Consider the following 26,938-nt stretch of genomic DNA (forward strand, 5'->3'; position numbering starts at 1 on the left):
TGAGTTTCAAAGCACTGTGAGGAATAACAACCCACCCTGCCTGAAAACACAGGTAAATAGCTCAATAGTTATGTCAGCACAGAGGGGATGTTCAGTACCTTCTGTTCACAGCAAGTTGGTTATCACACGCCAGTCAAGCAGTTCATAAACAAGTAAGGAGAGGTAAAGTTTATTTCTGGCAGTACTTTGGACATTCCTCCAGCCTCAGCAAGCAACAATTTTTGGTTCTTCTGGCTCGTTGCTCTCATAGGGGTGTCACATTTTGAAAAGAGCATCTTTTATTGCCCAGCTCCTATGTGTTGGTTGAGTTCGGGGAAAAGGCAAATGTGGCTGAGAAAGGCAGCAGCAGCAGGGAACCAGAGGGGAGATGGGAGGGAGAAGGGAAGGGTGAGGAGCAGCATCATGAGCACTGAACTTGGAATTGCCTGCACACTGCCTCCTCATGGACCTGCTCCAGCTGGAAAAGGCGATGTTCTTATATCCATTTCCTTCTTTTTATGCAGTGCCAAACCAACCTGACAGCTGCTGCCAACCCCGGTCATTTAGAGATTGTGAGATGGTTTCTACAAAACCGTATTCCTGGCAGAGAAACGACTGATTGTGTTGGGCTTTGTTTGGTTTTGCACTCCAGGCTCTCCGCTCCCTCCTTTCTCTGTGAGAGCTGCAGTGGAGAGGAGACAGAAAAGCTCTTTAGGAGGCCTGGGAGTGTCTACAGAGAAGAAGGGCAGGCAGCCAGAGACTAACACAAACAGCCCAGAGCTTCTCGGTCATAGCCCCTGCTGCAAGATCATTTTTCTGGGGAAAAAAAAAAATAAAATAAAAAAGGAGAATTTGGCAGCATCACTAGCTCAGCTGTTTTCTGGGGAAACCAGAGCTTGTCCAAACAATTAAAGTGTTCGAGCTTGGTTTTGGATGAGATGTTGTATTTGATGGCTAAATGACATTTCTGGTTTATCTGAAGCATTGCCTTGGAAGCCTGCTGTGTTTTGGTTGCACATGTGGAAGGGTGCGCATTTTTGAGATGTTTCATACTACCTGGATTACAAAGCAAGAGGACAAATATGCTCCATCAGCTTCTTGTTTCGTATCAAGAACTCTGAAGCCTGGTGCCTGGCTTTAAACATTTTGTTTAATGGACAGGAGGGAAACAAAGCAAATGAAGGAGGCGACACCACAGTGCTGGGTAGAGACAAGAAGACCATGATGTCCATTGATCTGTGAGCCATGCCAGGGATGACAGATGTCAATGCTGCCAGTTCAGAGTCTTCTTCCCAGACACAGATCATGTTTTCTGCCTGGCCCAGGTTGCCCAGAGAGGTGGTGGATGCCCCATCCCTGGAGACATCCCAGGCCAGGCTGGACGGGGCTCTGAGCAAACTGATCCGGTTGAAGATGTCCATGCTTATTTCAGGGGGGTTGGGCTAGATGATCTTTGAAGGTCCCTTCCAACTCAAACCATTCCATGATTCTACAGTTCCATGATCCCACGTCAAAAGGGCCAAATGTGAACTTGCCAGCAGCACACACTGTGAATTTTCTCTCACCAAATACAACCACAAGAGGGAAGGAAACCTATGAGGGTGAAGAGGAAGAGAGAGACTTTTTCAATTAAAAGGAAGGAAGAGATGTCCAGCTGCTAAGGGCAGGGGTTGGCAGCCCTGATATGGGCTGTAGTGTCCGTGCCGCATCCTGATGTCATGAGCACATGCTCCACAAATACTTTGCACAGAAGGAAGACACTTCTTTCATGAAATACGTCAGGTGTTTTCAAAAAACTCCGGGAAAGTTGGGCTTTGGGCCAAAACTGTCCATTACTGTCTTGACCACCAGGCAAGATGCAGCAGAAAAGCAGAAGTAAAAGGAGTAATTTTTATCTCAACCATTTTCACTGGATGTGAGAAGGCGAACACCTGGTGGGTGTGAGCAGCTGGTGGGGAGGGAACAAATCAAGGGTTGGGACAAGTCACAGAATCACAGAATCACAGAATGTCAGGGATTGGAAGGGACCTCAAAAGCTCATCCAGTCCAATCCCCCCCGGAGCAGGAACACCCAGCTGAGGTTCCACAGGAAGGTGTCCAGGCGGGTTTGAATGTCTGCAGAGAAGGAGACTCCACAACCTCCCTGGGCAGCCTGGGCCAGGCTCTGCCACCCTCACCATGAAGATGTTTCTTCTCAAATTTACGTGGAACCTCTTGTGTTCCAGTTTGAACCCATTGCCCCTTGTCCTATCATTAGTTGTCACCGAGAAGAGCCTGGCTCCATCCTCCTGACACTCTGCCTTTCTATATCTGTAAACATGAATGAGGTCACCCCTCAGTGTCCTCTTGTCCAGCTCCAGAGCCCCAGCTCCCTCAGCCTTTCCTCACACGGGAGATGCTCCACTCCCTTCAGCATCTTTGTTGCCCTGCGCTGGACTCTCTCCAGCAGTTCCCTGTCCTTCTGGAACTGAGGGGCCATGGAGGCTGGTGACATGTGGGGTGCTGGGATAGGCAAAGTGAGGAGGGAGAACAAATGTAATTCAGATCTTTCCTATAGAGCAGCAGAGTGGGAGCTGCTGTAGGGTCTGGAGGGAGAGCTGGTCTGCTCAGAGAGCAGATGAGCCCAGAAACCACTACCAAGGCCTCCCTTTCATGGGCTTTCACTTCTGCACTGGGATCCCCAGCTACCGTACACTCTTTAAAAAAGTTTCTTGGTTCTGCTTACAGGGACTTTCTCCTGCTGGCAGATTTCTGCAGGCGTCATTCCCCCTTATAGGCCCTGTTTTTATTCCTAACTCTTCCCGTTATCTTCACTGCAACAGTTTAAGTGCTGCCTGCTGATAGCAGCCAAACAGACATCGCCTCCAACAAGATAAAATGTACAGAGGGGTTCCTAATTCTCCTACAAATTTAGACGAAGCCTTTCCTTTCTTGAAATTTCCAGAAGCCATAGCACCTGACCACACCAGGATTATGCTGACTGATCCTTTGCAGATGAAGTGCCTTAGGGTTTTCACTGTGTTTAAAAGGATTATAGCAGGGCCTGTTGTGATGGGACAAGGGGTAATGGTTTTAAACTAAGAGGGGAGATTCAGCCTGAACATGAGGAAGAAATTTTTTACAATGAGAGTGGTGAGAGCCTGGCCCAGGTTGGCCAGAGAGGTGGTGGATGAACCATCCCTGGAGACATCCCAGGCCAGGCTGGACGGGGCTCTGAGCAACCTGAGCTGGTGAAGATGTCCCTGCTCATGGCAGGGGTTGGACTGGATGAGCTTTGAAGGTCTCTTCCAACCCAAACTATTCTATGATTCTATGATTTACTGATTGCATTGTCAGTCATACCAGCCCCCACCTGGTTCCTGGACTGAAAGCCCAGAGTCATGAATGAGGATCTGAAAGTCTCCAGAAAGTGAGTGTGTGGGTAGGATTTATGAATGGACTTCGTCAGAACTGATGCTTTGAGTGAGAAATCACTGAAACTCTTTCAAATACATAAAGATGGAAGCAGGACAGTTGAAATCTGTCTGAAACCTTCTTGTTTGGGGATAAGAAGTGAAGTACACGTTGGTCTGGTTAATGACAAGGTCACAGCTCCCTTTCCACACTGGCACCTGCCTTCCCTGGGCTGAAGGTGCAGGGGCTAGATGAAGATGAGGGTTCCTGTGGCCCAGGAGTCTAAATACAGACAAGTCTCCTCTTCCTCCTCACATCATCTTCATCAATCACGCTTGCCTCCTCAAATGAAGCAAGCTGCAGTACAACATTTTGTTGATGGTGCCCTCTATGCTTAGCTGAGCTTGCTGGGAGAAGATATCTAGGTGATGGTTGGAGGTGCCACTTCGGTGTAGAACTTGTTTTGCAATCTCACAACAGCTTTGAATTGCACACCCAGAGTCAGGAGATGTGTTTTTGCTTCCAGCCTGCAGTACGTGCAGAGTCGAAGGGAAGACAGGTGTGGAAACACTGACCACATCTAACACAGGAGCAACAGAGCCATTTTGCTGCCACAAACATTCAGGAGATTAACATGGATTAGCCAACTAACACATCAAAAGCAAGAACATTAAAACAAAGCGGGGCACAGGTCTAAGCAAATAAAATGTGGTGTTTTCAATATGAATATGCACATCAGCAAGGGATATCAGCCAAATTAAGTGGTGTCTAGGCACACTGGGAAAAGAAATCTCTGGCATCCATTGCAGCTACCAAACCCATCCTGTTTCACATGCTCCTGTTTCCTCACAATAGGGAAATCTGAGTATTTCTGAAGACTGGATGCCACCAAATGCAGCATTCACCATTATAAAGAGGATGGGGAAGACTCTGGAGACATATAGAGCATCAACTTGGACCCCAACCTTGGGAAAAATCTCTGAAATAAATCATCAAACAGTTTGCAGTGGTGTAGGGGCTATCAAGGAAATAGGGATGAGCAACAAGAGCTTTGTGACAGATGGGTGTTATTCCCACCTGTGACAAGATGGCAAAATGTGTAGTTAGGGTAAAAGTGGTACCTGTCACACAGCTCAATGTTCATAAAGCTTTTGGCACTGTATCACATCACAGCATCATAAGCAAAACTAAGAAAACACAGTCCAGCTAAAATCATGAGCAAATAACTGTCAACAGTTTGCTGTCAAACTGGAATGATCTATCAAACAGAGTTCTTTGTGGGTTGCCTTGGCTCTGGTATGATGCAATGTTTTAATTACCAGTTTTAATGATGGATTAGAGAATAAATTGATTGAGCTTGCAGGTGACAAACTGAGAGAATCTGCAAGCAGGAGAATTCAGGGTGACTTGGGTAAATCTAAGCGATAGTCTGAGAAAGAGGATGTAATTTAGGAAGGACAAGAATAAAGCTTCACAGTTAGTGTGGACCCATCATCTGCACAAATACACGATGAGGAAATCTCTCTTGCAGAAAAAGAAGTTGCAGTGGGTGTTGTATCAGATCACAAGTTTAACATGCATCAAACCTAGGGAAAAATTATGACAAAGAAGGCTTTGTTAGAACTCTGCAATCCATTGAAAAGTCTTACCCATTTTACTGGGAAGTATTAACTGGTGTGTGATGGGATAAGATCCTCCCAGTCTCTTCTCTAAAGGGAAGACCTGGGCTGCTTCATTCTCCCCACTTTTTGCTTTAGGGTTCACACAGCAGCAAAGGAGCTTTTAGATAGGATCAGAAAGGTTTCCTGGCATCTAAAGTATAGTGGAGGGCAGGAGAACCGCCTCTAGCATCAGCAGCTTGAGCATCATTATCAAGATGCATCAAAGCATGATAGAAAAATACCATGTTTAGTATCTTGTTGGTGTCTTCACTGGGGCTGGAGAATGAACTCTGTTACATTTCTTGATTCTCTCTGTCTCCTTTCAGTCATTCTTGGGTATCCATTCTTGCTCCCTTCACTAAAGCAGAATTGTGGTGTTCAGGCTTGACTTTGCTTTATCATAGAATCAAGGAATCGTTTGGGTTGGAAGAGACCAGTTCCATCATCCAGTTCCAACCCTCCTGCCATGGGCACGGTCACCTTCCACTAGATCAGGTTGCTCAAAGCCAAATATATAGCCCTGTCTAGCAGCAAAGGTGAGCCAAAGATGCTCTTCCACTGACATCATGTAGGAACTTTACTCCAAAGTATGTTCAACTTTCAGAACACCTCCAGGTTTCCCAGGATCTCAATCAACAGTAAAAGCAAAAGTGGTGATGAGGTAGTGAGCAGAGGGAAAGCTCTGCATGATATGAATGACCTATGTTTTTTTTTCCTCTTTCAGCTGGTTTCTCACCTACACAAATCCCTAAACACCACACGAAGTGCTGTCATCATGCATGGGGGTGATAGGGGTTCAATCTTCCTTGGTCCAGGAGGGCCAGGACACAGTCACTGGCTCCTTGCCTGGTTCTCACAAAAGCTCATCTGGGACCTGCATCCAGCTCCAGGGCCTGCTCCAGCATTAGATGTTAATCAGCAATTAGATAAAGTGCAGACACTGCTCCTGGGAACAAGAAACTCCCTTCTGCAGCGTACAGGAAATTAGTGTAATAAAACTTACTGCAAGATCTTCTGGGAGGGGAGAAGAAAGCAATTTTTATCATACAAAAATCTCTAACAAAGTCGATTTTGCCCTCTCACACTCATCCTTAGAGATTTAATTTGATCAGTGCCTCACAAACACCCACACGTGTGTGCCCAATTCATCTGGCCAGTGTCACTTCTCTGCCACAGGTAGCCAAGAGATGGCAGCTATGCCATTGTCATCACGCCTCTGAGGTTCTTGGCAGAGCACTACAAAACCGATTTTGGACTTGCCTTCTGCAGCTTTTAAAAAGATGTCTTGGTTCGCTTTCCCCTTTATTTTGCTCCTTTTAGGTGAAATTCCTGTATTCCCCGGTTCTTTTGTTTCCTTTATCTGGGTGCTTTATGCCTCCCACCCTGTTCTTTGACATCTGGAGACTCTTATCTAAGGTCAGTTTGTTCCTCCTCTTAGTTTGAAGTCAGACACAGGGTGCTCCAGAGCATTTAACACATGCCTTTCCTTTTAACCCTTGCTCTGCTGTTTCTTCCCAATGCCTTCACACATTTGCACATTCCCACTCCTCTGTCTTTCACACCAAACTTTACATTTCTACTACAAATCTCCACAAGCCCAGCACCTTGGCTACAGCTTCATCACGGTTTATGCAGCCTTCCTGGAGCCTGGTAAATGTCTTTTTTACAGAGAAGCATATTTTTGGTGGAAGGGATGGGAAGGGCCTGAAATGCTGCTTCTCTTCCCAAAACAACCAGGTGATGAGGTTCTTGCTGTGGGAGAGGAGATGCCCCCAGGCAGAGGAACCTTTGCAGGTTACTGCAGAACCTCAATGATGGTTCAGAAGAGGCCATGGCTGGAAACCAGGCTACAACATGGGTCCAAAGTTCACCCAGGCGATGGAGATAGGACTAGAGACAGGTGCAGCTGCTACATATGTCAAGGGCCATCCAGCAGACAGGGTTGGAGACAAGGTCACAACCTGAGTCCAGTGGTCATCATGAGGCCAGAAACAGAGCTGGAGACAAACTACCCACAGTTCAGGTCCAAGGTCCATACAGGAGATGGCTGGAGATAGGCACACTTACAGCATAACCCTGCCAAGGACAAAAGGCTCAGGATCGAGCCTAAACGGCACTCCTGGATCCATGGGCACAGTCTGAAGAGAGGTCCTTGGTGAGACCGTCCAGGATGATTAAGCCCTGTGCATGCACTCAAGGCATGACAACGTGAGCCCGTTTGTAGTTTATGATGCTGGACCACCCCAGAGCAACCTTTCTTCAAAGGTAGTCTGGTTGGTCCAGACATGGACATATCTTCCAGCACACTTCCAGCAGCCTGGAGACACCACAGCAGCAATTAGAGTTTAACTTTTTGCCTGAGTGATGACCCTCGCTTAAATATTCACAATTGTTTTCCTGTCAAAAGCCCAGAATAAACAAGACAGAGGGTGAGTCATCCAGACTCGGTGTGAAAATACTGATTTCTTCAGTAGCGACTGAGCATGCACCTGCCAGTGAAACACCTTCATCTTAACCACTCCGGGAAAGAAGGAAAACGGAAACATTGAAACGGAAACAGCCAGAAATGAAAGTTCATAAAAATGACAGCCTGATTATGCCTGCAGACTGTGGTTTAAGTGAGTAGATGAAGGTCCTATTCCAGTAGGCACTGCAGCTCAAAGATGTACCTGGTTATGCATCCACGTTTTCAGGAACCTCAGTACCTGAGAGCTGCCTCAGGTCTGTCCCCATGGCCTGTCAGGGTGATGGAGGACAGTGAGATGTTTGACACTGTAGACAGCAAGAAGTCTCAAAGAAGCACCTACAGCTTGATTTGCCCACGAAGAACCTGTGTCTGGGGCATCCTTGGATGATTCAAGGATGTTCCTGAAGGTTTTCTGGGCAACTATGAAACAGAGCAAACAGAGGAGCTTTAGGAGGAGAAACATCCAGGGATGCGATGGTGGGGAAGGTCTAGAAGACTTCTTATTCATCCAAGTGGAGCAGGACAGTGTGAGCAGGAGTCTTGGGGATGGTTCATCACAGCTCCAGTGCTCTTTGCAGTGTAGAAGGCTGTGGAAGCTGCCAGGGTGGTGAGGACATTTATACCATGACCACATTGCAGCAGACTGGTCTGGGCAAACAGACTTGTCTGTTTGAGAGGAAACACACCTTGCAGCAAGGATGGAGATCCTGGGCTCCTGCTCTTCCAGGTTGGAGAATGGATCATGACCTCCCAAGTCCTCTGTTCTGCTAAACTGATACTCCATGTTTTACTATGAAATAGCTTGGACAGGACTTTTCTATAAAGCAATCCCTATCCTCTCTGGTAGAAGAGAAATCTGAACACCTTTAATTTCCAGAGAATGACGTATTTATTGAAAAAAAAGGACTTTGTCCCCTTCCTGTGCCACCTATGCAGGGCAGTTTCAGCAGGTTTGCTCCACCAACCAACTCTGTTCCACTAACTGGGGAAACACCTCATTTGCAAACTTGACTGGGGGTTTAGGTTCCTCACAGAGACCCACGTGCACAACCCTGGTCATGCTCAGGAAGTCTCATCCAAGCCTTGAAAGAGATGTGTGGTGGTGAAGGAAACTCTGCATGCCACCTGGGTCCACAGAAGCTTAGCCAAGCTTTTAGCAGGCTCACATTTCAAGCTCAAATTCCTAAAGTGCCAGTTAAGCACCAAAACCTTTCACACCTGGTAATTCTAGTTTGAATTGCTGCACCCACCTCTGCTACCCGGCTCCCTTGACTCATGAAGGGAGTAGCCATGCTCTTCATTTCCTGATTTTAAAACCAGCCATTCCCCCTCATAGTGCAAGCAAACCTTGAGGTATTTAGTCCATCTGATTTATGATCCAGCTGCTTCCTTATCTCCTTTTCCCTTAAGCATGTGTTTGTACCTATCTCCACCTTTCCCCAGCACAGCTCACATTCCTGTTGCTGGACTGTACCCCTGCTACCTTTCTTACCACCTCCTGCTTCTTGTGAAGAGACATTTTCTTGCCTTGCATTCACAATACAAAGCACATGGTTCAATGAAGCCCTCCAACAACCCCCAAACTTGCAAGAAGAGCATTCAGTGGACTGTTTTGCTGCGTGTTGGTCTGGAACAGAAAGCCCTGACATCAGAGTCACTGTGTTGAACTTTGCAGGTTGTTGTCCCAGAGTACAGCCTTGGCAAGCAGGTGGGAGAGATAGGCTTAGACTAACAAGCTTTCAGAAGCGCTTCCTTACCTGGCGTATCTTCCACCATAGCAAATTGGTCCCCAGTTTCCTTGCCTACCTCTTCCATTTGCAGCATCCTGTAATTAATTCTGTCCCCACCCAGACATTTCAGTAGTATTGGGATGACTCCAGATCCCGTGGTGGGTTGTGCCCCGTGTGACTCTTAGGTCCTCTTTCTTCCTTTCTACCAGCAGATAGGTCCTCTCCAGGAAACAGCAGAACTGATAACGATAAATTTGTGTGGGAGAGAAAACCAGAAAGCTGTAGGCCCTTGTACACTTCTTATGTGTGTAGGAGACAATTATTTTGCAAATATAATAGGCCCAGGCAGGATCTCTCAGCAAAGCATATTTTAATAACGATTTTGCAAGACCGAGTGTTCTACCTAAAGATAGGCATACCTAATAGGGCAAAAAGCCCCTGCTTATATCCCCCCAAAATCCCGGCTGCAATTTCCCTCCCCTGTTCCCCATTGGTTGGGTACTTCAGGGTTTACAGACTACCCCAACGCGTACGATACCCTTCCTTCTATCAATCTATTTGAGATATGGATTCCTGGTACTTTGGCTACACTTCCCCTAAATTAATTTGTAAATACAGGCTTCAGTATGTATACAGGTGTCAGTATATACTCCAGGAAAAGACTGTTTTATATTAAGGATCCACAGTCTGATGTCTCTTGGTCCTTCCCCCCTGCTGGGGTCAGGTGCCATGTCCTCAGTTATGTAAAAACAACAGTTCTTTGTTAAATGTTCTTTACATGTGGAAGACATCTAAGGGAAATGAGAGCTGAGGGGACATGCTATGCATTCCTGATACCCAGAAATTAAATCTCAGGTGCTGCACCTCAAAGCTGAAATAAATGCTATGATTGCTCATATGTAGGCTACAAAAAGCCAGACTGACTCTTATGGCCACAACCTGAACTTGTTCTGTATGAGACACGGGTCTTCTGAGTGTGTCTCAATTATGGTTGTGCTACTACAAAGCTAAAACTTCCCATTTTTTTAGTATTCAGGTGTAAACCAGAGAATGAAAGAGTCCCAGCAGCCCGTTCCAGTGCAAGATATTAGACCACAGAGACACACTGCTCACAGTCAGTTCCTGCTAGAATAACTGGCAATGACGAATAAAACTGAGCCGTACAAGAGAAAAGGGAAATGAGGGTTTGCAGGCATGGATTTGTTTTTCAAGTAGAGTGCTCTTAATGCACCCTGACAAGACAGGAGCTGGAATTTCTTCTGGCAGATGCATTTGTCAGGAAACGCTGATTCTGCAGAATTAAACCCATCTGTGGCATACAGAGTTTGTCAAACCTGCCTGTTTGTTGAACTCCTCCATTCCCAGGCTTCCTTGACAGCCAGCTTCACAGGATCCCTCCCCCCTTGCCCTCCTGCAGCTCATTTCCTAGAGGATTTAGCTCTTTTTGTGGGACCTACTGAATGTGAGCCACTACAATAAATCTTTCTGGTGGTCTACCCTGTGCTCTGAGGACCCATCCTGCCAAGCAGCACGGGCTGCCCTGTGCCATCCTAGTTGCTTGGCCTTTGTACCTTCAAGTTTCCCAGCCCTCTATGTCTAATCCCATCTAGGCTTTGGTAAATTGGTTCTGTGTATACTTCGGTTTTGCGTGAGAGCCGTGTATGCAGGGGGGTTATGCATGAAGAGGGGATGTCCTCCATGCAGGGGGCTTGCCTTGCATGCAGGAGATCCATGCATGAAGGGAATCCTGCGCACAGAGGTTTGCATTTGCATGGCATGCGTGCATACAGGGTGGTTCTGAAGGTAGAGGTGGTGTGTGTGACCAGGGGATCTGTGAATGAAGATGCTCAGGAGAGAGAGGCACGAATGAAGCAGGTCGTTGTGGGTGAGGGAAGTCATGGATGCAGGCAGTTGCACTTGAAAGGGCTGTGCACGAGTGGGTTCCGGCATGCAGGGGGCCATCCTACTCCTCTCTCTTCCTTCAGGGAAAGGGAGGGGAACTGAAAGGGCGATGGAAAAAGCCTTTGGGACAGGGCCAGGGGAGAGGTGGGTCTACTCCGGCCAGGCTCTCAGACCACTCGGCGGGTCCGGCGCTACGTGGACGCTCCACTTCCCCGAAATCGGCTCTGCGGAGCGGGTAAACGAAACCAGGCGGACCCGGGAAGGGGGTGGGGCAAAACGGCGCGGGGCACGGGCCGGCCCGGGGGGCGGGGCTGCTGGCCTTTCCCCACCCCCGGCTCCCGGCCCTATTGCCAGCCCTGCGCGCAACCAGCCGTCCTGCGCATCTCGGTGGTCACACCGCCGCACCATGAAGGCGCTTCTGCTCGCCGTGTTGGCTGCGGTCCTGTGCGTGGAGAGAGGTAAGGGCGGGGGAGGGTTTCCCCATCACCCAACCATCACCACCAAGCCACCACCTTTTCTTCCCGAGGTCCCCCAGTCCCTCCCCACCCCTGGGTTTCGGAGCAAACTGGGGAGGGGGGAGGTGTGCTCTGCGTCTTGCGGGGTGAGCTCTGGAAGTTGGACGTTTGCTAAGGGGACTGAGGGTTGCGAAGGGCATGGGGGCAGAGAGACCTGAGCCCTGCCGAGGTTTGCTGAGGGGTGAGGGGGTGTCTTTCCAAGCCCTGCCTCACAGCAGTGCCCCTCTTAAAGCAGGAACTTCGGGGCTTCCGTGCCTCTGTGTGTAGGTGTGCATTTCCAGCTGTGCGTGCGGATATTTCGGAGCTTTCTCCCAGTTGCAGCTCGAACAAAGACCAGGGCTGACTCCGCTCCCCCTTTGCGGTGCAGCCAGCCGGGATAACGGTGCCGAAATGGGCTGAGATGCAGCCCGAAGGGAAGGAGGGTGGAGGGGAGATGGAGCCCGGCAATGGCCGATGGAGCAAAGTCTGGGTAGAGCCACTCGTGATCCTGACTCCAGCATCCTCTGGGCCAGGCTGCGGTGGCCGACGCGTGGGGTGGTGGCCCCCAAGGGACCGTGCCCTGTGAAGCACATCTTGGGGCTGCCACCAAAGCCTGGGGAGAAGGTGCTTCCTGTTGCTGGGGCACTGAACTGCAAGTTTTCCAAGTCGCTGGGTCTGCAATCCTTGCCTTCCAGTCGATTCGCATTTCTGACCATCCAAACTCCACGGGGCCGTGCAAAAAAAAAACCCCATATTGCTTCCCTATGTCGATGCTTGGAGAAGACAAACAAAGAGCAAATAGGAGAGTTCTGGCCCCTCTGAGCCCCCAGCTCGGGAAACACGCGCCCTTCTTGTTTCCTGAGGACATGGGTGAGAAGAAACTGGTTGTTTGCTGCCCTTTCCCATGGGGTTCGGGAAACAACTGGCAATTCAAGCGTTGGTTCTCGGTCAGAGCCCAGCTGGCATGTGCTCAGTTCCAGCTGGGAGGAGGATGGGCTGTCCAGGCCAAGACAGTAAAAAGATTTCACTCCCCCTCCTATGCCTTCAAAAAACCTTTCGGCTTCAAAGTAAGTTCTTAGCCAGGCGGAAGGGTTTGTTGCAGGTCGCTTTATCCCTAAACACATCATGAAGTCTTTTACAGAAAAGCTTTGCCCCCCTGCTTGAAGTGCCCTGAAGATCTTGCGTATGGTATATTCTTGTATTATGATATGGACCTTGTCTAAGAGCAATGGAAAAAGCACTTGGCACAGGGACTGAATGGAAGAGCTGCCGAACCAAATTGCTACTGAGCTTCAGAGCGGGCTTTTAAATGCCTTTTTTTTTTTCCCTTTCTTTTTTTCCTACATTGCTCTTTGCAAGAATGAATTCAGCCTCTCATCTGAGGAATTCCCCCAAATGATCTGCTCTGTTTTGGGAGCTCTTTGTTCCTCCGAGAAGCCAAGCAGCAAACAAATAAACACATAAATTCTTCCCGTGGAAAAACGCTGCATTTTTCTAGTTTATGAAAACGAGGCTTCCCTTTTGCATTGTTCAATCTTGGCCACTTTTTTTTCTTTCCTTTTTTGTAGCCTTGAGCTCCAACTCTTTGCTTTGTCTCCAGCTGCGTATAATAATTCTGCCACCCGTCTTCTGCCTTTTGTCTTAAACACTCAGCCTGCTTGTTCACTTAACTCTGCAGTGGGTTATTTAGTTATCATCTGTTTTGCTGGGGCAGAAAGTGGCACTAGTTATGACTCTGTATTTCCTCTCTTAGACTATGTCGAAAGACTCACCTCTCCTGGAAAGATTTTGTCTGTATTAATGCAAGGGGTAATAGGTAGGTGTGACAAAGAAAAGCATGGGGACAGGTAGGAGATGCTGTGGTAGGAGCATAGATTTAGTCACATGGTGGAGAATTTCATGCCTAAAGGCACTTTTATGTGCATGTACAAATATTTCCGATGCGTTTGTATTTGGAACCTTTAAAGCCTTAATGAATAGCACTGCACCACTCGACTTCTGTGGTCAGCCTAGTGCGCAAATACACATAAGGACATATGTTCCACCATAATGTCCACGGAAAGCCTATAATCCACTTCATTCCTGCTCACAGATGGTTCCTGTGAAACAGGATGAGTCAATTTGCCCTCCTTGCTTTACCCACAGGGTGGTTGCAAAGAGAAGGGTTTGGGACAGGTCATCTGAGATTTGGGAGCAAGAGAGCGCTGGGCTTCACTTTTGAGGTCCCACACTGGGTTTTGGCCAACGTGGTCAAAAATACCACCAATGGAAACGCTCTGAGGGTTCAACAAGGGACAATGTTGGCCTGTAGGCTCCATGTCTGGCTCCACCCTCCCATCTCCTAGATCCAGAGGCAACGTCCACTGATGTATCTCTCCTTTTGACTCAGGTGGTGGCCCTGTCATCCTAGGTGCTCTATGTGGGTTGTGATTGCTATGTTGACATGCTCAGGTAACTTGGTTTTGTCGCAAGGGTCATTTGGAAACTGATGATCATTGGAGGATGGATGAGACAGTCCAGGAATTCTTGCTTAGGGGGTTCTGGTGTTGGCGTTGTCACCAAAGCAGAATTATCCGGCTGCCTTGATGTGACATTCAGGACCTCCTGCTAACCTGCTTTAATCCAATTCCCTGAGATGATGTTTTTGTTTTCTTTCCCTGCCTTGACAGTCACTGCTCAGAAGTCATTTCTCAGAGCAGAATTGTTATTTTTATCTCGATTGCCCCGTAAAAAGCTTTTATTTTCTTGTATGACCTAAGGACTCCATGACAGGGACTACTGAAGTGAGCTCTCCCAGGGCTTCACCGCCTTCACCTCCTTAGGATAAGCTGTTTGTAGTGGGGCTGAAAGAGGTAGGAGCAGGAATGACACTGCCTTGCACTTCCCACCCTGAATCAGCCCCGTGCTCCGTTTTGCATTCCATAAACGCAGAAGAGAAAGGCAGTGCCTCATGTAAGGACTTGTCCATCCGAGCGCTCAAAAATCAGAGCCCTTGGAGCATCGGGAGCAGACCTGATCTGTCTACCTATGTAGGTCAACAATTGCAGCGTGGATGTGATATTCTTTCATGTAAAATACAGAGAAGATCGTCCGTCCGCTGTAAATTGTGTATGTCCCTGCTGAGTCACCGGTCCAGGCTGTTTCTGCAACTGTAACCCGCCACTGAATGCTGTTTTCCAATCTTTTGTGCTTCTTGGGTAGATCTAAAGGATGAGGGGTGGGAGTCAGCTGGGGTGGTCCATCCTACTTGTATAGGATAAACCATTTTAGGGGACCTGCTGTGGAGGAAGGCATGCTTTTTTTGGCTTTTCCCCAAATTAAGAAGCTTGGTTTCGTGTGCTACCTTCATAATTCTTTGACTCTCTAGGTAGTGGGGCGGTGGATGTCCTTGCAGGTCTTGGTGCAATACTGGGCTTGGTCTAGCTGAGAAGGCATTTCCACTATGTGTTCCAGATCAAGCGTAGCCTAAGCTTTGTGCCCTGCTACCAAAGGCAGGTCATGGAAATACTCCAGGCCACACCTGGAGCGTTTTCCATCAGTGTTCATGGTAACTGAGCTGAATAAGCCCAAATATCAGGCTACAGGTTGCAGGCTCAGACTTGTCTCCGTTGGTTGGTTTCAAGTTGGCAACTGTATTTTGAACCCCCTCTTGATGCAAACAGGAGCATGCCATGAAGTACCAACCTGACCTGTGGTTGTGTTGAGGCTTTAGCTGACAGTTGATGCTGCCAAGAGCTTGAAATATATGTTTGAACCCTTCACTTGGCCATTTTTTGGGGGAGAATACCTGTCGCAGATTGATATAGCCAAAATATCAAGGGTGGCTGTGGCCACATGCAGCGGGTGCCATGTGTCAGAGGTGGGGACCACCAAGCAAGGCGGTGTTCCCACCAACCCCTAACCAAGGTGTATCCTTCCCTTGCAGCCCACACGCTCGTCTGCTTTTCGTGCAAGGATGCCTCCACCAACTGGGCCTGCCTGACGCCTGTCAAATGCGAGGACAATGACAACCACTGTGTGACAACATACGTCGGAGTGGGACTCGGTGAGTGGTGACAGGACCTTCTCCTGCCCCTCTTGGCTGCTCTCCTGGGCCACCTGCTGAGCTACTGAAAGCCTTTGTTTCCTTTGGCTGGAGAAAGGGGAAAGTTCTGCTTAGCAGCTGAGTGTCAGGCCATCCCAAGGGAATTTTTATGAGGGACGTGCTGCCGGATGGAGCCACGTTAAAGCCCACGTGCCTGCACTGGTGGCAGGAGTCCGAGGGGAATTTCAGGGTGGGGAGGTTGCTGAAGAATAAGTGAAAAGGTGGAGGATGCTCCAAGCTTCCTCTGGAGGAAGCTCCCGGGTTGCCCTTCCTGTTTTTGGGTTGCTCATCCCTCAGTCCCATCCTCTCCTTGGATGAAGTAGGATTATCAGGAAGGGAGATTTGCAGATTTTCCTCCTTAAGGAGGTGGCTCTGTCCGTCCTGGACGCTGTTCTAGGGAAGCAGGCTGCTCTGGCAGGTCTGGCACCATTGCAGAGACCAGAGCCCAACCTGGATTGCGTTGCTCTCCCTTGCAGGTGGGAGGGGTGTTGCATGCCCGAGCTGCACAGTCTGCAACGTGGGCGAATCGTGCATGCACAAACGGAGGCTGGGAGCTTTTACAAGCCTGTTGTCTTAGTGCAGTGCTAGTGGTTTCCTCTTTCCTGCTGCTAAATGTGTGCTGTGCCTCTCTCGCAGCTGATGCTCGAAACGCAGCCTTCACTCGTGAGTGCCTCCCCCGGTGCTCTGTACGCCCTGTGCTCCCCGTCTCGCTCGAGAAGTCACAGGGTCATGCTCGAGTGAGATTTTTGAGATATTTCAGTGGAGCCGTAGCGGCCAGACTTTGGCCGACAGCCTGGAAGGGGTGTCCCTGGGGTGTTGCACGGTCTCTAAGGGCCATGTGGGAGGTTATCATGGGTGTTCCTTGAAATGTGTGGGCTGGCTGGGATTACTGCTGTAGCCTGACGCCGAGAAGCACTCCATCCTCTTCGTGCCACCTGTGATGCTTCGGCTATTTCAGTACTGTTATTTCCTTTGCGAAGCAGGTGATCAGAAAGCCGAGAAACATTCTAACCCCTTCTCCTTTCGCTTTTCTTCCTTTCCCACCCCCCCTAACCTAAATTCAGGCAGCAAATCTGGCCAGTCCATCTCCAAAGGATGCTCTCCCATTTGCCCCACCGCCGGTATTAACATCGGCATAGCGGCTGCCTCCGTTTACTGCTGCGACTCCTTCCTCTGCAACATCAGCGGTTCCAGCAGCGTGAAAGCCAGCTACGCCGTCCTGGCCTTGGGTGTCCTCGTTAGCTTCATCTACGTCCTCAGGGCTCGCGACTGATGGGGCTGGCCGAGGAAGACCCACCTTCCACGGGCCGTCACAGGTCTGATTAGCCAATATCTTCTCTGTTGCTGTCTGCAAGGAGATCTTCTACTTCTCAGCAGGCTTCCAAGGCGGTTATTTCCCAGACTTTATGCTCTTCCAGCATCGGAGACCTGGGTGGTTTGGCCAAGCTGTTCTCCTCCTTCTGTGGACATTCCCCACTGCACCTTCACACCTCCTTGGCAAAGGTGGATCATTTTGGAAGGGTTTCTGCTTTTATACCTAATACTTCCCCTCTCATTTCTAAAGTTGGTTAAAACAAGGCTGGGAATTTCCAAGAACCAATTAATTAACTCGAGATACCACCCGGTCAAGTGTTCAGACGTTCCTTTCTCTCACCGCCATGGAGGTGCCTGGCACCGGCGTGTTTTGGCACATGGGTGTTCCAGGCACCGGGAGTGCATGACCCGAAGGGAGACACATTCCCAGCCCCTTGCAGCTGCAGTCTCTTTTTATAAAATAGTTTCGTTTCTTCTGATCCTGGGCTGACTTTTTCTGGAAAACAAATGACGCGTACCTTGTCCTTCCAAGATCTGTAAGTGCCCGACCTCTGAATAAACATGCTCCTGTTGTTACCTGAGATGGGAAGTGTGCTGTTTGTGTTTCCTTGCTCCAGAGAGAGAGATTAAAAAAGCTCTTAGAAGAAACTCAAATATTACACCCAGCACGAGGGCTTGTTACCCTCTCAAGCAGCTTTTGAGTGCTCCATATCAGCATTCTTTCTGGTTCACCTCTGAGCAGCAAATCCATCTTCTCCTTGTCCTTTCTGATAAACACCCCTGGGCCAGTTTCACCTCTCTTGGGAATCACCTTTTCCGGGTGCATTTTAGTGAAAAATGCCAGTTATTGGGGTCTGAGTCAACCCCATTGCTCCTAATGGGCCAAGCGCACTGGGAACAGGACCTCTAAAAATAACTCTGCATGTTACAAAGACCTCGATTTCCCCACTTTGGACTTGTGATGGTGATAGACAATAACATGAATACCCAAATAATCCAGGGCAACAGGTCTGTTCACAAAATGTAGTGAAGTCAGAGGCAAAGATATCAATATTCAATCTTTAGGTTCAACCTGCAATCACTGGCTGATGGTGCACGTGGACTGCAGAACGTGACTTCAACACCAAACCTGCCACTCCTGCTGTTCCTCGGATTCCAGGATCTTCCCAGGTCTTTCACCAGCGTTGCTCCTGGAAGTTCTCAGCTGTCCCATGGGAGATGTGTCCTCCTACCATCTCTACATCATGTTGATTTCCTACCTATGGACCTGCTAGACACAAAACAAGCCAAAATTAAGCCTTAAAGTGTCAGGTGAAAAAATGCTGTTACTTCCACTGATTGATCAAAAGTGCACTGAGCTTTTTTCCCTCTTCAGCAGCAGAAATCAGGAGTAGCCTTGGCACTATTTAGCCATGCCCTCCTTGTCTCCTTTGTACATGGTTCTCTTATTTTGTATCAAAAAACAAAACAAAAGCCTCTCAAGCTGCACATGGTTTAGTTATACCTCTGTCCCCACTTAAATGAGTGATAAACAGCTCCTTTTGAAAGATGTGTGCAGATGTACAGAAATGTTTGCAACAAAAGGAGCTGCATGTTTTTTCCCTCCTCCTTCTCCCCATCTTTTAATTAAAATGACACAGATGCTAATGACAGCTTTTACAACAGGAGGGACCGTGACATGACCTGCAATTAGGTGATGAGTTTGGTAAGAACGCATCGCTTGTCTCGTTGTTCCTCAGATGTGCCTTCCTCTGGTTAATGCATCCTCTCTTGCCTGCTGGGACCACTGCAAACCTCTGCTATGCACATAGAGCACGGGGAAAATTGGGGAAAAATTATGAGAGATGGGGTAGATATTCCCTGTGCCTGAGCCTTCCTTCCAAGAGGGTTAGAGACCTTGTTTGAAGGGTTGATTCATTCCTCACCACTTGCTCTGAGTAGTGAGACCAAGGCAGCACCCAGAGTGTTCTACCTTGCAAGTAATGGGGCTCTGAGTCTTTTTTAGCCACCTGGTAAAGATACCTTGATTTTGGACTCAATTACCTTCACAACATCTCTGCTGTGAGCAAAGAACTAAACTTAAAAGCCGTCAGCATAGCTGTGTCCTGATGCCTGCTCATGCTTTTGCAAGGGTCTTGAGGATGCTACAATGGACAACCCCATGGGCTAAAAAGCTACGAGCAGGGTTATGAGACCTGGCTGCCTCCTCCAATCACAGAATCATAGAATAGTTTGGGTTGAAAGGGACCTTCAAAGGTCATCTAGCCCAACCCCTGCAATGAACAGGGACATCTTCACCCAGAGACCTGTCCAGCCTGGCCTGGGATGTCTCCAGGGATGGTTCATCCACCACCTCTCTGGGAAACCTGGGCCAGTGTTTCGCCATCCTCATAAAAAATTTTTTCCTCGTATCCAGCCTGAATCTCCCCTCTTTTAATGTAAAACCATCACCCCTTGTCCTATTGCAATAGGCCCTGATAAAAAGTCTGTCCCCATCTTTCTTATTGGCTCCTTTTAAGCACCAAAAGACCACAATAAGGTCTCCCTGGAGCCTTATTCAGCTGAACACCCAACTCTCTCAGCCTGTCCTCCCAGCAGAGCTGTTCCAGCCACGGGTCGTTTCTGTGGCTCCTCTGACCCCTCTCCAGCAGGTCCACGTGTGTCCTGTGCTGAGGACCCAGAGCTGGACCAGCACTGCAGGGGGCTCTGACGAGAGCGGAGCAAAGGGGCAGAATCACCTCCCTCCATGTGCTGGTCATGCTCCTTTTGATGCATTGGCCTTCTGGACCATTTCCTTCCTATCTTGACTTTTCAGAGTTTGCTCATACCAAGTACTCAGTTATGCAAGGGAACAAGGGCTGATGGGAAGAGCATTCAGCAGGCTACTTACCCTATACAAATAGCAAGTTATATTAATGGTATTGCCAGGGGACATATCTGAAGGTCAGTTTGCACACGCTCTCGAGCCTATAGATGAGGAACAGATTACATATGGAGATTTTTTTCTTTTCCTCTTCACTCTCTTTTTGTCTTTCTCTCCTACTCGTGGGCTATATTCTTGTACACTTAGGATATGGTAGAGGAGATATTTGCAGTTTTTCCTTTTGAAAATATGTGGCAAAGATTTCTTTGATAGATATATGTATATTTGAGAGAGAGGGAGGTTATGACAGCTTGTCAAATGCAAGAGATGTTATTCAACAGTTTAATCCCAAGCATGATATGATCAGTTCTGCCAACTCTCGCAATTTCTGGTCCTACTATACATCTTCTTTTTAATTCCCAAGACCCCAGCACCAGAAATTATGAGAACCTCAGCTGCTGTAAAGCCCAGGAGTGAAAGGCCTGAAAATGTGCAGCTACAATAATTAAAAACATAAATAATAAGAAGAAAATAAATAACAAGAACCCAGCATTCACAGAGCATTAAAACTAGTGGCTCGTTACACCAAACGCTTGATTTGGAACTTGAGGGCCATGGTGGGACAGCCCTTAAGTGCTTTGAATGTGTTTACTTGGACTGTGGAAGTAGAGATAGAAATCTCAGCAGAAAATTCAGTTCTTCACCTTTTCTGACAAGACAAGAGGTTACGAGGGGAGGCAGCTTTGCTCTGTACAAGCATAAAATATCCCCAACAGTTCTCACTGGAAAATGAGAAGAGCTTAAGTCAGAACCTGCCCATTTTGGAGCATGTGAATGGGAAAATGGTTTCTGTGCTTCCACCCTGGAAATTGCTGTATTTCAGTGGCAGCTGCTGCCATCTACCACTACGCCAATGTCGCAAGGGTTCTTATTTTTGTGTATAGTCCGTACAAAGCTTACTGTGACACCAGCCCTTTCTGCTCAGGTTTGCTGTTTGCTGGAGGATTTAAAAATGAGCAAAGTTCTTCCAACTGTTTTTGAGATTTTTATTTTTTTTTTTTTGCAAAAGGCGTTTTGGAAAACACAAACCTGATGTGACTTCGTTGCACAAACAGCCAGAACAAATAAGGGCAGTTGCTTAATGATTACTCAAATGATCCACCTCATTACTCAAAAAATGTCCTTGCTTGGTGTTAGGTTACTCAAGTTACAGATTATTCGAGGTTACTTGCCCCCCAAGGACCCTATTTGCCATGAAGGAGGCTGTGGTCCCACTACACCTGCAGGAAGCTTGATAGCTCTGGTCCAGGTCGCTATTTGTCCATGCTGGAGTGAGATATAGGCATCAATGCTCTTCTGTCTCTGGAAAAGCAGATGTGGTACACATCTGGATGCTTGGAGGTTTAGAGCCCTCTCACAAACCTATTACTCCTGTGATCCCAATGCTTTTGCACCTTGAAGTTGGGCTGTGCTTTCGCTGTCATCCCTGGTGGCGAGGTGCTCTGGGTCTCAGCTGTTAGGGGTGAAGATGGCTCTGAATCCTTCCTTGATCCTAGAGGAGATATTTCGCCCCTGGAAAGCTTCCGTCTGAGGCTATAGAACTGGAATGAGGATAGACACACCCAATTCTGCATTTTGGGAGCGTCCATGGTGCCCATGGAAGCAAAGTCCTAGGTTGGTCCTGCCATCTACTGGCTTTTGCCAGATTTGATAGAGATATTTTGAAGCCCAGATCTCACAAGTCAAGAAGGAACCATCAACACGTGAAATCAGGAGTAGGGAGCCAAGGGCGAGTTATCTTTAACCAGATAATTGCATGCAAAGCAGGAAATCAGAAACTTTAGAGACAGATTGAATGTTTTAATTTGTCCACCTTTGCTCTGATAGTGTAAACTGAGAAATTGAAGGCTTAACAGGCTTCCCAGGTCCAATGCTTTCCGAGGGAACGCTTTTTCCAGCTCAAAATCTGCCATTTCATCAAAACTGAAACACTTAATGAAAATATAATGAGGCAAATAAATTTTTGCAGAAAAAATATTGACACATTTTATTTCAGCTTTGTTGGGTGATCTCGCTTCACTGGGATGGTTACACTCAAACGTTGATTTTACTAATACATATATGTGAGATTTGTAATTGTGTAATACCTTTATTGTAACAGAATAAGCAGAATAAAGTAAAATAGACTCCTTTAAAAATATTGACATAAGTGTAGTGTATGTTACATATAATTTCTTATATTCTAATAAAAATATATAGAATTAATAAAAAGATGCACTTGGAACAAAATTTTTTGCTGCTTCTGCAGATATTATAGATATTACCTCTTGCTTTGTGTGAAAAGAAATTCCTTGGGTTGGATTCAAAGCCCAAAGCTGGAACTTGCAGGCTGGTCAAAAGGACAGACATGAGGCTGAGCCTGTAGACTATAGGGACCGATAAATCCATAGATGCCATCTCAAGGCCATTGGAGTCTCTTCCTGGTGATGGATAAAGAACAGGGATTGTCTTTGCCTTCAATAGTTGTGCTCATAAATATCATTGACTTGCCCATGACCCTACTTGGAACGGAGATGGGATTTGTTCTTTGAGCCTGCTCTTTTTTTTTTCGTTGGAGATGGTGGCTATTTTGGGCACATAATGGTCCCTGTGTGGGTGTCTCTGGGCAGCTGCTCTATTCCTGAGCTCTCCAAGGCTTCAGGGCATCTCTAAAATGGACACATGGACACGCAGACACACGGACACGGGGCTGGTTGCTCTGGAGGTTGCCCCCTGCTTTCCTGAACTCATACTGCTGTGCAAAGATGTTTTATTCTAATTTTTTTTATAAACTTTATTTTTTTTTTGGGAGCCCAGTTGGATACCGTGGGAGAAGGAGATCATGTTCTCTGCGGAATGTAAGATAAATGCAGAATAATAACCATGGGCTCTCAGGAGATTCTCAGAAGCAGCCACAGGCTGTTTGAAACAAAGACATGAAAATATATTTCTTTTTCTCTAGATAACCCCAGCCTGGACTATCTCCTTCCTGGGAAAGGATCTTCTCCCCTGCTCTCCCTCCTTGCAATCCAAATTTTGCAGCCTTCCTTACAAGTGTTTTTGGAGATGGGAGGGCACCAGTGATGACAGGGAGTATTCTGGGGACTGGAGGGCATTGCACAGCATGTGTTGACAGAAGAAACTTGTCCCCGGGAGGCTCTACATCCCTCCTGCTTGGCATCCCCACCTTTTCTTCAAGAATTGCCACCCATGTCTCTGTTCCTACTGCTTTGTGGGCACCTCTCTGTCTCTAGACAGGCCCAGGATGGGCTGTCCCACATTTCGGGTGTTCAGAAAGTTCAGGGAAATTGTGCCTTTTGTCCAAATCAAAAAGAGACGCCGTTAATGTTTTGACACAGAGGTAACAGAGCTGCTTCCTTCTTTTTGGTCTCTATTTCCAGGTGAGCCTCGTTGGGGGATACAGTGATACCAAATGCTTGAAAGTATTTCTGGAAACTAAGCAACATGGGCTGTTGCCAATGTTTCGGTTGGCTCTGCAGGTGTTTCTCACTGGCATTCCAAGGTTGTGATGATTATCTTGGGATATGAGACACTACGTGCCAGCAAATGGGTCTGAAAGCAGGAGAAATTCTCCATCCACATCCCTGCCCTTTTCTGTCTCTCTGGACACATCTCCTCTCCAGCTGTGGCAAACACAGGTTTTAGAGGAAGGAATAACTCTGGGGCTGGAGGAGATCCTCCAGAAAATGAGTTCCTTTCCTGTTTTTTGAGGTGGGGGAGTCAAGGAAAGCATGTAGGTAGGTAGCTTGCAAATGAAAATCTGAATGGTGCTGAAGGAAGAAAAAAAACTAGACTGAACCAAGAGCTCCACCTTCCTGTCAGTGCTAAACCTCTCACTTTCTTTCCCCTCTGTTCCTTTTCTCCCCGGTTGCTGGGTGTTGAGGTCCGCATGAGAAGCCATAGGGAGTAAGTGGGAAGATGGGACCTCCAGGCCACAATGTTGACCTGGGCAGGAATAGAAATGGGAGGAGGCTGGAAAGATGGGAGGTGCTTTGTGTGGCTTTGGGAACATGTTCCTGCTTATCATCTCCAGAGAAAAAGAGTTTTAAAACTATGCACAATATACTTTGGTCTCCTTGGGTTTGGTGATCTGACCCTTCCTGTGACATCCGAGCTACCATTAAGTTATTAATTCCTGTGTACAAGGAGTTAAACTGATGTGACTAAAATTTAACACATACAGCATCAAACCCATGGGGGAAGAGGTGTGAGTAGTGCGCCTTGTTCTCCTTCTCCATGCCGATCAACACAAACAATGACTGGGTGTATTGTGTTTCATACAGATTCTTGTCATGACCGCATCACCGAGAGTGATGTCACATTGTCGTCCTCAAGTGCCAGGTGACCCTGGCTCCAATTCTGTCTTACTGCTAAAACTGAGGGATGTGGTGACCCATTCTCGGATGAGAGACTGAGTTTCACATGAGGTTCCCTTCCTTAGCCCAGACCAGTTAAACCTGCTGGTTTAAGGAATGGCACCCATTTATTATCATAGAATCATAGAATAGTCTGGGTTGGAAGGGACCTTTAAAGGTCATCTAGTCCAACCCCCCTGCCATGAGCAAATTATTAGAGGAAAGATGACAAAACCCAAACACAAGAATAGATGTGGGATGGTGGCACCTTGTATGTGACAGCTTTGCATGCAGTACTCAGGTTCTTTATAAGGACAAGATGTATCTACTCACATTGGAGTTTAACTTATGGTTTGTACAAAACAATTTAGATAGACTGATTTGAGTTTCTCCCTTTTCTTTTTAATTTTCACATGGATGTTTCTCATCCTAAATCCCGTTCCCATTCATCCAAATGAATATGAAAACTGAATATTGGAACAGCGAAAATTGAAAACTACAAAAATAATCCTAAAAATGCCTCCCTCCCTTCCTTGGGAAATGAGCTGAGATCAGAAATTTGCATTTTCTTCTCTTGTCGGAAGGTGGCAGTGGCAGGCCCCAAATCTGCCAGTGCAGTCTCAGTAGGATGTCCTGGGATGGATGTGTTGGCGTACCAGGACAACATGCCTATTTGCTAATGGACATGATGGGCAGACTGAACTTGGGGACACACTCCTGCCAGTCCTCAGCCAAAGACATATGGATCTTTCCAGGTTCAATGCCAAGCACTGAAGTATTAGATGGGGACGAAAAAGGCCTGGAGGCAAAGCTGCTTCTTTTCATTCAGGACATTTACTGTTTTACATGTGTTGTCCTTGTTCTTCCCCTCAGGCCAATAAGAAGTGACTCAGATAGGGAAGTATCTCTTGTTCATCAGATGAAGGAACATAGGGGATAATTAAAACAGGTGGCACCTAAACTGAGCAAGGACATGGATGGATGATTGACTGCACCCTTAGCAAGTTTGCTGATGACAGCAAGCAGTGTGGTGTGATTGACACGCTGGAGGGATGGATGCCATCCAGAGGGACCTTGACAAGCTTGAGATATGGGCCTGTGTGAACCTCATGAAGTTCAACAAGGCCAAGTGCAAGGTACTGCACATGGGTCAGGGCAATCTCAAGCAGAAATACAGGCTGGGCAGAGAATGAATTGGGAGCAGCCCTGAGGAGAGTGACTTGGGGTTGTTGATTGATGAGAAGCTCAACATGATCTGGCAGTCTGCACTTATAGCCCAGAAAGCCAACCGTGTCCTGGGATTCGTCAAAAGAAGTGTGACCAGCAGGTCAAGGGAGGATTCTCCCCATCTACTCTACTCATGTGAGACCCTACCTGGACCTCTGTGTCCAGCTCTGGGACCCCTAACATAAGAAAGACATGGACCTGTTGGAGTAAGTCCAGAGGAGGACACTAAGATGTTCAGAGGGGTGGAACACCTCTCCTATGAAGGCAGGCTGAGAAAGTTGAGGTTGTTCAGCCTGGAAGACCTTGTATCAGACTTTCAGTACCTAAAGGGGACCTACAAGAAAGCTGGGGAGGGACTTTTTACAAAGGCATGTAATGCTAGGAGAAGAGGTAATAGCTTTAAACTGAGAGTGGATTCAGATTAGATATAAGGAAAAAATTATTCACCACGAGGGTGGTGAAACACCTAGAGAAGCTGTGGATGCTCTGTCACTGGAAGTGTTCAAGGCCAGGTTGGATGGGGTTTTGAGCTACCTGGTCTAGAGGAAGGTATCCCTGCTCATTGCAGGAGAACTGGAACAAATGATCTTTAAGGTCTCTTCCAACTCAAACCACTGTATGATTCATAGGATCCTATGAAGTGCTTTATGTTCCTCCATCATTAATAATACCTTGGAAAGCTGGATGGAGTGAATAATCTTGAAACAAGTGATTACTGCCCCAGTCTGTCAGTTGATGGGAAGGAAAAAAGATACCAGCTTGAAAACAAAAAGAAAAAAACCTAAACAAAACAGAAAACATTGATAGGGAAGGAAGAAAAATTCCCAGTAGTCATAAATATATGATCAACCCTTTTTATGCACATTATGAACACAGAGGAAGAACACGTTGTAGTAGTTAGTAACTCTGGTAAGATTCTCCCTTGGGATCACTGTATCCATGTGCTGGGCACTCGCCAGGCAAGTGATGAATATGAAGGTCCCACCGAGAAAGAGTTAAGTTCTGCACAGAGGTTAGTCTAGATAACAACCTGGAGATAAGAGGTGCCTGCATTGAATTCAACAGGGAAGAAAAAAAACAGGTTGAAAAAAAAAGTCAGGTGAATCACTAAATACAGAGAATAGGACTCCTTATAAAAATAAATTATCTTGTCCCCTACCTTCCTGTCGTGGTGAATATACAAAGCATCATTAATTCTCAGGCACAACACATGCCTAGGGCAGATGTAATAGCTATAGTGCAGTCTGGTGGGAATATGGGAAGAGCAGCAGAGTTAAAGAAACCCTTTGTACTTGTTGTCTGGTCTGATCTGTCTGCCCCAGATCCTGCACTAACCAGCATCCCTCATGTCCCAGTCCAATACCAAGGTGGAAACCAGTGTAGAGATCTGTCAAGCTTTCTGTACCCAC

At 47.3% G+C, this 26,938-nt stretch overlaps 1 protein-coding gene across 1 annotated transcript; it reads left to right on the forward strand.

Annotated features, from left to right (window-relative positions):
• The first annotated feature begins 11,433 nt into the window (after positions 1 to 11,433).
• LOC136097611 (lymphocyte antigen 6E) lies at positions 11,434 to 17,605 on the forward strand. Its single transcript, XM_065830176.1, has 3 exons — positions 11,434 to 11,590; positions 15,552 to 15,671; positions 16,775 to 17,605. The coding sequence occupies exons 1-3, from the start codon at positions 11,539 to 11,541 to the stop codon at positions 16,981 to 16,983; spliced, it is 381 nt and encodes a 126-aa protein (XP_065686248.1). The 5' UTR covers positions 11,434 to 11,538; the 3' UTR covers positions 16,984 to 17,605.
• Positions 17,606 to 26,938: the final 9,333 nt, after the last annotated feature.

This window comes from Patagioenas fasciata, chromosome 2, assembly GCF_037038585.1.
Source record: "Patagioenas fasciata isolate bPatFas1 chromosome 2, bPatFas1.hap1, whole genome shotgun sequence".
Lineage (NCBI taxonomy): Eukaryota > Metazoa > Chordata > Aves > Columbiformes > Columbidae > Patagioenas > Patagioenas fasciata.

Excerpts from the sequence above, each read along its gene's own strand:
- LOC136097611 (XM_065830176.1), top strand. The coding sequence starts at position 11,539 with ATGAAGGCGCTTCTGCTCGCCGTGTTGGCTGCGGTCCTGTGCGTGGAG. Across the intron at positions 11,591-15,551 it reads GGTCCTGTGCGTGGAGAGAG|CCCACACGCTCGTCTGCTTT; the intron begins GTAAGGGCGGGG and ends CTTCCCTTGCAG. Across the intron at positions 15,672-16,774 it reads ATACGTCGGAGTGGGACTCG|GCAGCAAATCTGGCCAGTCC; the intron begins GTGAGTGGTGAC and ends ACCTAAATTCAG.